The following is a 15,232-nucleotide window of genomic DNA, read 5'->3' as shown; positions in this document are numbered from 1 at the left end:
AGTGGATTTCCACGACCGTATGGAAGGGTTTTGAATGTCGATGCCATCAACCCTAGAATCCCCAGGTCCAAGCGCATGGAAAGACAAGGGTGACTCCAGATTAATCAACCGTACAGAGAGTTGTAGGGATCTGTAGAGAAGGTTCTAGAAACAGGTCTTCTGAAAAGTGGTGTCCATTATTAATCCTAGAAATCTCACCCAGTTGATGCGAGGGCATCAACTAGGATGTGGAATAATTGATTATCCAACCATGTTGCTCCTGAATTCGAATAGTCAGGGTAAGATGCCAATATAGAAAAGGGGGCAGAAGAAGAAAGGGTATATGTAGAGGCACTCCGGGGTATAAAATTAAAATAACATTTTATTAATATACATTAAAAATATTGATTCATACAACTAGCGAAATATAAATAAAAACATGTGCAAAGTGAAAATAAAATGCAGATCTAGCTGCAAAATCATTGTGTTCTCACGCTATTTCTTTATATTGGATAATTAGTGTTCAATTGGTGTTCTAATTAAAGTATTATTCTGCTGATTAGTATGTAACTGTTTAAGTCACTCATTTACCGATAATGTCAATGTAATAGTGCTTGATAACACATTTATTTATAAAGTAAAAGACGGTAATGAGTTACAGAAACTACCTGAATAATGTAGAAGACAGGGTCGCTCACTAAGTTATTAGAGCGGCGATTAAGCTGTGTGCATCTGATATCAGTTAGTATATATTGAGATTCTACTTCCCAACTAGACTCGTTCAGCAGTCATTCATTATTCAAACATAGGTGTAATGCTCTTAGGGCTAGTCAGATATATACTGGAGTATTCTATTTGCAGAAGACCAGCTAATTGAATTATCGTGACTCTAATCAGATGGTATCAATATGTTGTTATATCGCAAACAACATAGATAGGACACAAATACAAGTGCCATTCGCTAGCTTAATATTGCCCCCTTATTGAATCTGTAACATATCTGGGAGGTCTATATCATATATGTGCGATAGCTAGCGTGATTGAAACCTAAACTATCATTGCTAAAACTGAGCTTGGTTTAAGAAATGGATTGGTGCATAGATATCTAGCTATAGATATGAAAATCAGCAGTACATGAGAAGCACAGCAAACGCACATGTTTTTATTTATATTTCGCTAGTTGTATGAATCAATATTTTTAATGTATATTAATAAAATGTTATTTTAATTTTATACCCCGGAGTGCCTCTATATATACCCTTTCTTCTTCTGCCCTCTATTCAAATATATAAGTATAAGGGAGCACCCTCCAGACATAAGCAATTAATTCTGAAAATACATTATTAATGACATTGGGGTTAAGTACTGTTTGTTCTAATAACCCACTTAGTGCGGTCATCTCTATCGCTAGTACTCAATATAGAAAAGGACCTGATAAGGATTTGAGGCGAAAATAGTCCAAATGTGGAATGTTCACTCCCAAGGCATGCAAACATGCTGCCATTAATGCAATAATCTTTGTGAAAACTCGCTGGGCTGTGGAAAGCCAAAAGGGGAATACCCTAAATTTATAATGGGAGCTTCCTAATGTAAAAACAAAGGACTGACCCCATCCGACACGTGTCAATTCATAGATGTTGGTTTAGCCCCTTGGTTGGTTTCTGCCGCTCTGGACATGATCCCCAAGATCCAAATCTCTCAGGTGGACCCCGTCCACTAATATTTGAATAATTGTAGGTGACCCCCTACCCCGGCAGTTTCGAGGAGTGGAAGGTTCCGTCCTGCGATTATGATTTTATTTTTTGGAGATCTTGTGATTTGGACGTCTTTTGGAGTAAGCATCTCTACCAGTTTGCAACTGTCCTTGTGTTGTACATAGCCAGTATTCTCTATATTACCAGAAGGAACCTCATTAACTAGTTATTATCCAGTACTTAGCTGCTGAGGACAGGGTCACACTGAGCACAAACAGCCCCCTGGACTTTTTGCCTGACAGATAATTTGACAGAACATTGTTAACAGCTATAAAATTCTGTACAAGTATTCTTACTCTTATCTACATTATCTTTTTTTTTATTTTTTTTAAAGAAATACAAATTAGGCAACTTTCACAGAGAAAAGTACAGTAAAATAATTACTAGTTCTGACTCTGGTTTACAGCCTCAAAATAGTAATATAAATATCTGTGGTAATAATGTAAAACTGGAAGATATTGTGAAAGTTCATCTAAGTGCAGATAGAGTCTAGTTATAACCCTATGGGGCATATTCAATTAGCTTTCCGGTTTGCGGTAACGCGCATTACCGCGAAACATGCGCAGTATTGCCGGTAATACGGTCCCGCAATTACGCGGATTTTCGTACGCAACCCTATGGGTCTGCGAACGAAAATCCACGTTATTGCGGTACCGTGGATTGACTTCGCGGGCCGTTCCCACGCGATCCCGTGAACCGGAAAGCTAATTGAATATGCCCTTTCTATACATACATATAACTCTGCTGACTTAGGCTCACTAGGATACTTAGCTGCCATTGCTTCTTCAATGAAGTGATGTCAGCAGCAGTTTGATTCTCCATTATATCAGTCAGGAGTCCTCTGAGGTAAACTTCAGCTGAATTTTCCCCCTTTTGGAGTGTACCAATCAGTGTGTAGGGGAGGGGGGGGGGGGTCTTCGTTACACTCCCCGCGTTGGAGGCTTTTGCTTTGGGGATGATTATCCTACCCTGGAGGTTTTTGCTCTTCATAGGTCTCCTTTGTTTCTTCTGCGTTGCAGCTTTTTAATCTGTGCTCAGATTGTGGCCATATAAAATTCAAGTCCTGCCTCCCGCCGGGAGACTTGGTATTTTCCTGAAAATGGCTGCTCCTCAGACAAAGTCCCTGCGCTCTATGCCAGAGGCAGCGCCGGCAGGAGAATAGCGACAAAACATCTATATTCCATTTAAAAAGTAAATGAACCAGTGCAAAACATAAGACTAATCCACTCCTAATCTCACTGACACGTCAGTAACAAAGAAAATAAAAATCTAATCTAGCAGCAAGTACTGCACAGCAATACTGACACAGCACAACTCCTTGGGCACTTAAACAAAACTGAGGTCTGTGGGGTTGCAGAGGGGAGGTGTCAGCAGCAAACTTCGTTAACTATTTAAGTGCCAACTCCATGTGCCCTCATACAACCCCATGGTAGTAGTGTCCCCCAGAGTGGATGACGGAGAAACAGTCAGTAAAAATCCTCGTTTGCCGTCCCTCCAGGGTGGCTAGTGGGGTCTGTACCCATGCAGTTAAATCCACCATGGGATTGAGGTAACTACAGCTTGCAATACTTTCCTACCAAATTCAACTCTTTCCAAAAATTCTGTTAATTGTATTTTCACCAGTATATCCATGTAAGTCAGTTAACACATTTGTTACTGCTGGCATGGAGGAACCTCTAGGAAACGCAATTAACTGGATTGTTGCATTACTCCTTAAGTTACAGACAATTTGATGTGGACATTTAATGCATCATATGCTATTAAAATTAGGTTTGCCAAGTCATCGGGACCAGATAGGCTTACTTTGCCAGTCAGAGTGTTAGGGGAAGAAAGGATATTATTCCTGCACAGGTTATCTTGGTTTCCTTCTCAGTCAGTAAGACTGTTACCAACCACTCCTACTGGTAGCATGTGGCCAGCGGACACTCACCGACTGCAAATGTCAACTGTGCAATAGCTGTAGAATTCAGCTGCCACAACTGGGCTTCTTTGTACCACACAGAACTGCTTACTTCTGCGTGGCTGGTATAGCTGCTGCAGCGCCTCTTTCCTGTGGGCTGGATGGTACCTCCTGACCACTCACTAAGGTTAAGGACTGCTGGGCCACGGGTAGAATGTCGAGACACTGGGTTTAACACAGGTCTGCTGGGGAATGGATTAGAATGTAAGTTGTTATCTGTTGGTCACAGGATACAGCAGGTAAGTCACAGGCAGAATCTTCAAGCAGTGATGGTTTATTGCTCAAGAGTCCTGACCTTTACACACTAGTTTGAGGTACTAGTGATCCTCTGAAAGTACAGATGGAATGATACATCACATGGTAAAACAGAGCTCCCTTTACACAGATTCTGATACATGTTGGCAGGAGTAACACAGCAATGCACTTTCTATGTGATCCAGCCACAATCAGCATTTGTGAGATATACTTTACAACTACTGTGTTTAAGCTCAATCAGGTGTCCTTGACGCTTAGTCAGAGTGTGAACAAGTGATGATTAGAGGTCTTCCACCTATGGCTCTGGTATATATACTACTGGTTACCGGACTAACATCCATGCCCTGGTTTATTTGTACCAATTTATTCTACATACAGTGCGCAAACCAACCCACGTGGACCATCTCCTGGTACAGCAGTAACCGCACCCTGGCTCTAACCACACTATGCTACATGGGCTTGAGCTGTAAGTTTCCAGCATCTACTGACCAAACACAGCTGTTTATCAATGACCATTTCCACTGATCAGGTACCGATGCTGGGTTCCATTAGCCTTGAATATTGTTGCTACAGAGAAAGTGACCTCTTGGATGAAGATGCTTCAGGCAGTGGTCTCCTAAACACTGTTCTATCCAAATTTAGAGGCTTTGTGATATCTACGGAACTTATAGGGCTAAATTAGACATCAGTTTCCTCTGGCAGCAACGGGGTATTACTCCATTTACAGTATAGTCTCTAATCACAGCTGTTACATGTAACAGTGTATTACATATCCGTTATATGGAGAACTTAATCGTTGTTCACCATTAGACTTTTTGGTTTACTGATTTACAGGCCGACACTGTTACCAATACGAATGAATTTAGATGGTCTATTTTTAGCACAAGTGGTAGTAAATAAGTTATGTTTAGCTTTTATATCTGCACTTAATGCAGATGTCTCCCAATGGCCGTGATCTTCCAGGAGACATGAAATTGAGGGGGGATGGGGGATACTCAGAACCAGTGGTGGGCATCCTAATCACTGTGTACAGGTTAAACTGCTATAATCTGAAGGGAAGGGGGGAGGGGGGGGGTTTAAAGGGACATCCGTACCAAAGTTAATATTCCTCTCCGCCCAGCTTGCAAGCTAGTTGAATAAAAGCCACGTAACAACGTGGTCTGCACTCGTTCAATAAATGACATGGAGACTGCAGTAAGGTTTTCATGGAACATTTTTACTCTCCAATTGAGAAATTTCTGTACATTAAAAGCACGAGTGCTTCAATAAGTTTAGTGAAAATGGAACCAGGTACACACGGGAACAGCAACATCCACAGACTGGCTTCAGAGACTGGCGGCCGTTTATTCAAAGGTAGACAGGAAATTTATTACAATTTCTTTCAGTTTCACGTCCATCTGTTCTGAGATCTTCCCTTCAGTTCTGAGGAAGGAAAAACCATTTACAAATCAGAACACAGAAAATCATTAAAACTCCATATCCAATAGTGTTAAGCTTGTCAGCATTCTAAGGCTGTGTTACAGCAGACACTCACAATCCTCTTGTCTACGAGCTGGCATCACTGAGAACAGGTCAGAAGAGCACTATACAGAGGTGATATATATTCACATACATATTGTAACACTGATCAGCAGTTTAAAGACCAGTATTATTTTTCTATACTGACTAGGCTACAATTTATTACCCTATAGCAGCATGAAATACAACTGGTAGATGTAGTATACCAACATGTATGCAATTGGGTCACTGAGAAGGAAAGAATTCTCACTAAGTATTGTGTAAATATCCAACATAAACGGTGACACTTTAACCTCTAAAAGAAAGGTGCCCATAACCAGGTACTCATGTTCCCAGTACACTTAAACATGTTACTGCAATGGCCAAAATGAGCCACATTTTTTGTTAACAAAAACCACATACCTAATGTTGGCAAGGAGGTCCTGGTGTTGGCTTTTAACGTGAGCCAGGAAAGTGCTCTCGAATCTTGTGATCTTGCTTGGTTCCATTTTGTCCAGATGACCTCTAACACCGGCGTAGATGACGGCTACCTGTTCTTCAATGGCCATGGGAACTGGAAGAGAACGCAGATATCCAGATGTACAACCTTAAGCTTCAACCACCACTCGTAATGCTAGAGTAAAGCCGCGTTCTGCAGAGTACGTTGGATGGGGCCTAGCGCTTACCATACTGTCCTTGCTTGAGCAGCTCGGTCAGGCGCACACCACGGTTCAACAGTTGCTGGGTAGCAGCATCCAAATCAGAGCCGAACTGGGCAAAAGCGGCTACTTCACGGTACTGCGCCAGCTCCAGTTTCATGGTACCAGCCACCTGTGGTTGGAAACATCGGTACTTAATCCAGAGATTTTTGGGTTCAAGAGCAGCTGGATAAATAACTTCAAAAGACCAATACAAAATCCTAATAGCTCCAGATGACTACAAGTAACATAACAAACGAGCCCCTGCATGCAGCGAGCAAGTTCAACGTTACCTGCTTCATGGCTCTGGTCTGAGCAGCAGAACCGACACGGGACACAGACAGACCGACATTGATAGCAGGCCGGATACCCTTGTAGAACAGCTCAGTCTCCAAGAAGATCTATAAGAGGGAAAGGCAAGTTAAACCCCTGCAACATACATGTACATAACATCTTCAGTCTAGTCTAAGCTTTAGTAGACACTTACCTGCCCATCAGTGATGGAGATCACATTTGTTGGGATGTAAGCAGACACATCTCCAGCTTGAGTTTCAATGACAGGAAGAGCGGTCAAGGAGCCTCCACCAAACTGATCGTTCATCTTAGCGGCTCTCTCCAGCAGACGGGAGTGGAGGTAGAAGACATCACCAGGGTAGGCCTCACGACCAGGAGGACGACGCAGCAGCAGAGACATCTGACGGTAGGCCACAGCCTGGAGAGACAGGATCGGGTAATTACACAGTACAAGCTCCAGTTTCTTTCTTGGAAGTCTCGTTTAAGTTACGTTTAGACTCCTGCACACCACTGAAAACCTACAATGCTTTGGTGTTAAGGACCTCTCCAGCCCATTTCTGGATAAGAGCATTTATCTATATAAAGCCCTGTAGGCAAGTCCTGCTATCCGAGAATGCTGAAATGAACGTTTGCCCACATCATTAGCGCAATCTACAGAACGTCAAAGGAAGACACTTACCTGCTTGGACAAGTCATCATAAATGATGAGAGCGTGTTTTCCGTTGTCCCTGAAATATTCTCCCATGGAGCAGCCAGAGTATGGGGCCAAGTACTGGAGGGGAGCAGCGTCAGAGGCGGTGGCAGAGACCACAATTGTGTATTTCATGGCATCTGCCCAAAGAGAAAACAGCCATGTTTCAACATAATTGGGTCTATTTATAGCAAATAACTAGAACATAAATGTGATAGCAGTTGTAAAACACAACATCGCTTAAACCGTCAAAGGGAACCAGTGACCGGTGCAACAGCATAGAACACATCTGAAATCACCAGTCGTAGTCACGTTTATTAATGATATTTAAGCAACAGATACACTTGAATCATGAAATATTCCCTTTACAGATTTACAATTTAGCTATTAATGTCTCCTTATAGTGCACTTTGGGGCATATTCAATTGTTGAATATCCCCGCGGCGTTAAAACTATTACCGTTATTATGGTAATAGTAAGCTGAATTTCAGCTCGCAGCTGAGGGAGCTGCGAGCTGAAATCCAGCGAGAAAACTACCGTAATAACGATCTTTTCGGCGTTTCTGCCAACAATTGAATATGCCCCTTTGAGTTCAAGGACAGATCCAGCATAATTGGATGGGGTTATTTAAAGTTTATAGCGAGTATTAAGTGCCCACTGGAAGTTTGAAAGTCAGTCGTGTGTTACTGGACAGGGATATACTACTTACAATGGTTTACTAGTAGAAACATGTAACCCTTTGTTAAAGTAAGTCTACCTGGAATGAAACCAGATCTGTTACTGCCCACTTCACTAGTACTCCTTAGTTGGTATAAAAACAAACAAACACCTCACCCCCATAAAAACCAAGCAAGCTGTACCTGCGTCAGTCAGCCTCTTGACCAGCTGAGCCACGGTGGACCTCTTCTGACCGATGGCAACGTAGATACAGTATAGTTTCTTCTTCTCTTCAGTCCCATCATTGAATCTCTTCTGGTTGATAATTGTATCAATTGCAATGGCTGTTTTTCTATGAAACGTGCAATACGAAATAATCAGAAGAGAATCATCTCATATACCATGATTGTATATATTGAATACTACACACACGCAAATTCCTGATCTACTATGGAGGTGCTGAACACTGATGTCATTTAGTATAAGATACATGCCTTTCAGGTTTCCGATAACGCTTTCTCTAGGTTATTCAGATGAGAATCAGATGCTCTTTACCCATTTAATCTAGGTACACAATGCTTAGCATGTTCTTTACACAAAAAGCTCTGGTGAAATTAGACAGCCAAGAACAAGTTTTTGTTTTTTGAAAGAAGGATTCTGAAATTGCAAGTGTGCAGAAGTCTATAGTAGGACTAAGGTGGGGTCTAGTGGGAAAAAAAAGGTGAGGAGTTGGTGCCTTGTTTATGGGTTTTGGTTAATAAATATTGTGTGACCCGATACCTCAGCAATGCAAAGTCATTTGTAGTATGACCAAATGCTAGCCAATATTAGATCACAGTTACAAATTGTCTCTGCTGCACTGCATCTACAGAGCAGATGAAGTCCTTTTACCCCTCTGGCAGCAGTCCTGGAAGAGTCACGTTTCAGCACTGAGAACAGTGTTCATACTGAATGCTATGTCTTACTGTTAGTGTCTCGGAAAACACTTAAAGGTTCCTAGCTACACAACTGGGATCAGAGGCCACCCATAACAGTCTGCCAGGAGGAGGTAAAGCCACTTCCAAATAAATGTACAGAACAGTTTTTTGTTGTGGGGGGCCCTTGGTGCTACAGATTGACATCAGGGGGTGCTAAGGGTTTAATGACGTCCAACAGAATAATGCACCTCAGCCAGAATTACCATGTCAATCAACAGGGCCAGCCTTAATGGATGACAAGCAGCCAGATAGTGGATGACCCCATAATGGCCATAATTTTCCTATGTATAGCCATATGCGGTTGTTTTGGGGGCCACATGTTGTGAAATCACTTGAAATACTCATACTACACAGTAAAAGATCAGACAACCATTATACAGTGTGTACTGAACATGTCTTACCCAGTCTGCCTGTCACCGATGATCAATTCACGCTGCCCACGGCCAATGGGCACCAGACTGTCGACAGCCTTGATCCCAGACTGCATGGGCTCCCGCACAGAGATACGGGGGATGATACCTGGGGCCTTCAGACCGACTCTTCTGCGGATTTTTGATCCAAGTGGGCCCTATTAAAAAACAATAGATATTGAACACTATACATATTAAACTCACTATTACATCTGAGAAAGGACCAGTAAACACTGAAATATCTGCTGTAGTGCTTAATCCATGTTCTGGGAGTGCAGCCAGAACACTGCAGGACTCCTGGTCAGTATAACCAGTGTGCATCCAGCTTCTACACAAAAGCCCTGCATTAGTTGTGCTCACTGGCAACTCATAGTAACATGCAAGCATTTCAACCCTGTCATGTCCACTACTCAGTGAAGGCAGACATTTTCCTGGGCTGCACCTGCATTAAGGCTATAAATAAATCAATAAGCTGCATTTATGGCACTATTGGCTTACAAGATGGCTGCCTTCAGTGCATGAGACATGATACAAAGGACAAATATCTTATGTAAAGTTCTTGTTAGCAGCAACACAAGTGGTGTGCCATCCTCTGTTTACGTTACTGTAAACATAGCACCTAAGTTCTCATGTCACATGCTGGATGTTCTGAATGACTTGGGACAATACATGTACAGCCAGGGCAAGACAGGTCTAAGATGTATTGGGAAAACCTGAAAGACCTAGGTCAGGCTTGGCTAACCTGTAGGACTCCAGGTGTTGCAATAAGCTGCTATATATTGGCAAAGCATGCTGGGGCTTGTAGTATCACAACACCTGGAGTGCCACAGGTTAGCCAAGCCTGACCTAGGTGGTCAGTTTTAGGCAAAGACTTTACCCAGATGATTACAGATTAAAGAAAACCGGGACCCTGTCCCAACTAAGCTGAACACAATATACGGGACCACATCAGACCCATGTTGGCGGGGATGTGGCAACTGGGGATCATTTCTCCATATCTGGTGGTCTTGCCCCAATATTGCTTTGTTCTGGGATGATGCAGCTGATTTAATTAGTGAAGTCACACAGATTCAAATTACTAAATGTCCCTGGTGCTTCCTTTTGGGATCTCCTCTAGAGGCTCTTGATAAGTATGCAGAAAAGCTGTCCACACAAATCCTAAACGCAGGCAGATGCCTAGTGGCTAAGAAGGGGATACAAATGTTGCAGTGGACTATGCAGGTGGTGACATTTACACTGTACATAGTTGTCACATTTCTGATGGTGCACCATGAGCTTGCCCAATGAAGACATCTGTATATGTGCATAAATAAGTGCAGTTTAATGCCTCAATGGGTGGAGTAGACGGTGTCGCATACACTAAACCATCTGCTTTGAAAGAGACTGAAGTAGGACAAACGCCTTCAGCAGCCATAGGACATTACAAGCTTACCTTGCCATCAATAGCGTTACCCAGGGCATCCACGACACGGCCAAGAAGCTCTTCACCAACAGGTACATCCACAATGGCCCCGGTTCTCTTCACAATGTCGCCCTCCTTGATGAGTTTGTCATTACCGAACACCACAACACCAACATTGTCTGGTTCCAAGTTCAAGGACATACCCTAGTATTAAAGATTGAAGAGATAAGCACACGTGTATTTGGTTTACAACCAGCCGGCACTCACCGAAGCTCTGACACAGACACAAGCTGAACATACTAAGCCAAGTTCACATTTAATCCCCCCCATCCCAATACATCCCTCCATGTTCCCCTAGGTATCCAGTACTTCAATGGGCAACAGTGCCAGATCTACACTCTGCATCTTTGTCTCAACAGACATGTGAGCTGGTTCTCGCAGTGGACAAATCACTACTAGTCCTAGCTGGCTTTACAAGAGTAGCATTAAAAAAGCAAATCTACAATAGATTGTTAAACTGAACAATCCCTTATTAAAAAGGGGGAATATGACAAGCTCTGTTGCATAACTAGATTACACTTATTGTTGCTTTAGATTAGATTCCCTAGAGCTTAAGTATTCTTACAGAAATGAAGATCTGAAAAAAGTCTTGAGATCACACGATATCCCACATTGGCCCATAAGTATCTGGCAAACTTTATACAAGTACAAACTGCTGACATACCTTCAGCCCAGAAGAGAATTCCACCATCTCCTCTGCCTGGACGTTCCTGAGACCATACACACGGGCAATACCATCCCCAATGGAAAGCACGCGGCCAGTTTCCTGCAGGTCAGCGCCGAGGTCTGCACCAAGGATACGCTCCTCAAGAATGGAGGACACCTCAGCAGTGCCTGAAATAAACAAGATCACAGGCATTAAACAGCAGAGTTAACACAGCAACTGTCACCTTTTAAGTTACAAAGGTACTGAAATGTTAAACAATGTTAGCCTAGTCTCATACTAGCATGCAATCCATAACACTATATCCCCATGGGAATAATTCATATTTATCCAACACTAGAAGCATGTGCAGACTCCATTTACTCGTGTTGGGACATAGATTTGCATTAAAATATTAATGTCAAAAAAAAAAAAAAAAAGTATTTGCTCCAGAACTCTTCTAGGAGGAAAATATTGAATGAATGAAATTCACAGAGCAAGTATTACAGCTTTAGTCAATCTTGAAAGGGTACATACATCAGAAGTCACAGGAGGTGGTCAGTTAACTTGCAACAATTGCCCTACATTTAGCTGCAAAATGATTCACTCACAAACTAGTATTTATGACAAGGATGATGAATAAATTGAAGTTTAAATACTTCAGGCTAAAGGTTATTATACATTCAAAGTCACTAGAATGTCACAACCTATGAAGATGTCCTTGACAGGCCAGAGAAGTCTTCTGACACACTGAAGTTTAAATCTCATTGAGTACATAAAGGACAATGTCAGATCACTTGGAGACACTTACCGGTCTTCTGAAGCCATGAGCCAGACGCATGGATATTCCTGGTAGCAACAAAAGCTGCGCCAAGGGATTTTTTGGACACCTATGCAGAAAAAAATAGGGATATTCAAACCCTGCAACTGAAAAATAAAGTCCCTACCTTTTAAAACACTGCTTCAACTAGCAACCAATGAACACATTACATATAAAGCACCGTAACAAGGAGAGGCCTGAAGGACAAAGACTCAGAGCAACATGAGGCCCTCACAAGTCTCAAGGTGGTTTGTTTTACTAGTGTGATTTCTGACACTCCGGCCACAGATAACTACAGAGCCCAGCAAGCCCATCATTAACTGACACAGCCAGTTAGTCTGCCTGAAGGCATAGAGCAGAGAACACGTTACCAGCACCATCCAGCCACATAGACAAATCATTTCCAATGCAGGAGGCTGCAGGGCGTCATGGAGGAAGTATAACCATTCACAGCAACAGAAATAGGCCCAGCCATGGATTATGCATCAAACTTCAAATGCATTTAAATAACAGCTTAAGTAAAAACTGTCTTTACTAGTAGGGTCATTATAAATAAACATAATAAAGGAGACAAAGCATGCACCCAAAACGAGCTACTGCAATCATCACATAGCAGTAAAAAAACATTAGATATAAAGACTGTATGGAAATAATAATAATAATAATAATAATAATAATAGTCCCAGGCTGTATTCCGTGGATATTACACCCAGACACATTATCTGACACCATGCACATGGCGGGGGCTGCAGACCCGGGGAAGGAGCATGGTCCGGCCTAATAAAGCAGGATGAGAGATTATTAGGGGCCCCCAGGAGCCGCCTCCTGTCAGCGGGAACCAGGGCTCCGGCCGGCATTGACCTTCACGGGACATCCGGGGCCTAGGCTATAAATAAGATCCCCGATCTCTCCTGGACCACCAGCCCACACCTCCCCCCGCCGTGCCCGGCCAGCTGTCACCCTGAGCCGGGGGCCGCCCGTCAGACCAGGCCGCAGAGGACACCCGAGAAGGACCCGGGGGGTGACGGATAGAAGGTGGGGGTCCCGGACGTACCAGGCCGGCCTGCCGGGGCAGGGAGCGGGCGAGGGTGGCGGCTACGCGGACTGACAGCATGATTCCTGCGGGTGTTCGGTCTGTGCACAGCGGGGTGTCCCGTGTCCGCCTCTCCGCGCAGACTGAGAAGATGGCGCTGCGGCTCCGGGGATGTGAAGGGAAGGTCACTCCCGCCCCCCGCCAGGCTCCGCCCCCTCCCGGCTTCTTCACACACAACTTTATTCACACACACACACACACACACACACACAGCATACAGAAGTGTCAGTGCAGGGTCATGACGTCATGTGACAGGTCCACGTGCAGCTCTGGGGTCACCTCCTATATCTGTTACCCGGGGATCACCTCCTACCTCCTATACCTTATACCCGGGGGTCACCTCCTACCTCCCATTCCTCATACCCCGGGGGTCACCTCCTACCTCCTATACCTTATACCCGGGGATCACCTCCTACCTCCTATACCTTATACCCGGGGGTCACCTCCTACCTCCCATATGTGATACCCGGGGGTCATCTCCTACCTCCTATACCTCATACCCCGGGGGGTCACCTCCTACCTCCCATATCTGATACCCGGGGGTCACCTCCTACCTCCTATACCTCATACCCCGGGGGTCACCTCCTACCTCCTATACCTTATACCGGGGGTCACCTCCTACCTCCCATATCTAATACTCAGGGGTCACCTCCTACCTCCCATATCTAATACCTGGGGGTCACCTCCTACCTCCTATACCTTATACCCGGGGGTCACCTCCTACCTCCCATATCTGATACCCGGGGGTCACCTCCTACCTCCCATTCCTCATACCCCGGGGGTCACCTCCTACCTCCCATTCCTCATACCCCGGGGGTCACCTCCTACCTCCCATTCCTCATACCCCGGGGGTCACCTCCTACCTCCTATACCTTATACCCGGGGGTCACCTCCTACCTCCTATACCTTATACCCGGGGGTCACCTCCTACCTCCTATACCTTATACCCGGGGGTCACCTCCTACCTCCTATACCTTATACCCGGGGGTCACCTCCTACCTCCTATACCTTATACCCGGGGGTCATCTCCTACCTCCTATATCTGTTACCCGGGGATCACCTCCTACCTCCTATACCTTATACCCGGGGGTCACCTCCTACCTCCCATATCTGATACCCGGGGGTCACCTCCTACCTCCCATATCTCATACCCCGGGGGTCACCTCCTACCTCCTATACCTTATACCGGGGGTCACCTCCTACCTCCCATATCTAATACTCAGGGGTCACCTCCTACCTCCCATATCTAATACCTGGGGGTCACCTCCTACCTCCTATACCTTATACCCGGGGTCACCTCCTACCTCCTATATTTGAGACCCGGGGGTCACCTCCTACCTGAATCCAACCTCTCATACCACACTGATCACCTCCTACCTGACTCTAACCTCACATACTTGACACCCTGAGCCCCTCAACATCCCATACCTGACAGCCTGAGCCCACCAACCTCCTAAATCTGACTCCTGGAGCCCACCTTCCTCTAATACCTGCTATCCCAAGCTCAATCTCTTATATTAAACAACCCAAGCCCACCAACCACCAATACCTGACACACCAAACCCATCCTCCTATACCTTGCTCTCGGAGCTCAACCTTTCATACCTGATATCCCAGCCCTGATCTCTCATACCTGACACCCTGTGCCCAAACTCTCATACCTGACACCCCAAACTCCATACCTGACACCCCAACCTCCCATACCTGACCCCGATCTCCCAAACCTGACACCTTGTGCCCAAACTCCCTTACCTGACACACCACCCTCCAATACCTGACACCTTGTGCCCAAACTCCCTTACCTGACACACCACCCTCCAATACCTGACACCCTGTGCCCAACCTCCAATACCTGATATTCCAACCCCGATCTCCCAAACCTGACACCCTGTGCCCAACCTCCCATACTTGACATCCCAACCACAATCTCCCAAACCTGACACCCTGTGCCCAAACTCCCTTACCTGACACACCAACCTCCCATACCTGATATTCCAACCCCGATCTCCCAAACCTGACACCCTGTGCCCAAACTCCCTTAC

General features: G+C 44.6%; 1 protein-coding gene across 1 annotated transcript; it reads right to left on the bottom strand.

Moving 5' to 3' along the window:
* Positions 1–5,143: 5,143 nt before the first annotated feature.
* Positions 5,144–13,330, bottom strand: ATP5F1A (ATP synthase F1 subunit alpha). Its single transcript, XM_075186205.1, has 12 exons — positions 13,152–13,330; positions 12,089–12,167; positions 11,299–11,468; positions 10,605–10,778; positions 9,164–9,330; positions 7,989–8,137; positions 7,117–7,268; positions 6,631–6,855; positions 6,437–6,544; positions 6,132–6,276; positions 5,869–6,019; positions 5,144–5,370 (listed from the first exon to the last, which is right to left on the bottom strand). Exons 1-12 carry the CDS (start codon positions 13,209–13,211, stop codon positions 5,292–5,294), a joined length of 1,659 nt encoding a protein of 552 aa, XP_075042306.1. The 5' UTR covers positions 13,212–13,330; the 3' UTR covers positions 5,144–5,291.
* Positions 13,331–15,232: the final 1,902 nt, after the last annotated feature.

This window comes from Mixophyes fleayi, chromosome 1 (assembly GCF_038048845.1).
Source record: "Mixophyes fleayi isolate aMixFle1 chromosome 1, aMixFle1.hap1, whole genome shotgun sequence".
In the NCBI taxonomy this organism is placed as follows: Eukaryota; Metazoa; Chordata; class Amphibia; order Anura; family Limnodynastidae; genus Mixophyes; species Mixophyes fleayi.
The sequence above is the reverse complement of the archived record's forward strand: the minus strand, read 5'-3'. Positions and strand labels throughout refer to the sequence as shown.

Coding starts and splice junctions, on each gene's coding strand:
- ATP5F1A (XM_075186205.1), bottom strand. CDS start 13,211: ATGCTGTCAGTCCGCGTAGCCGCCACCCTCGCCCGCTCCCTGCCCCGG. Junction 11,469..12,088: donor CTCATGGCTTCAGAAGACCG/GTAAGTGTCTCC, acceptor TGTTTATTTCAG/GCACTGCTGAGGTGTCCTCC. Junction 6,545..6,630: donor TCTCCATCACTGATGGGCAG/GTAAGTGTCTAC, acceptor TCCCTCTTATAG/ATCTTCTTGGAGACTGAGCT.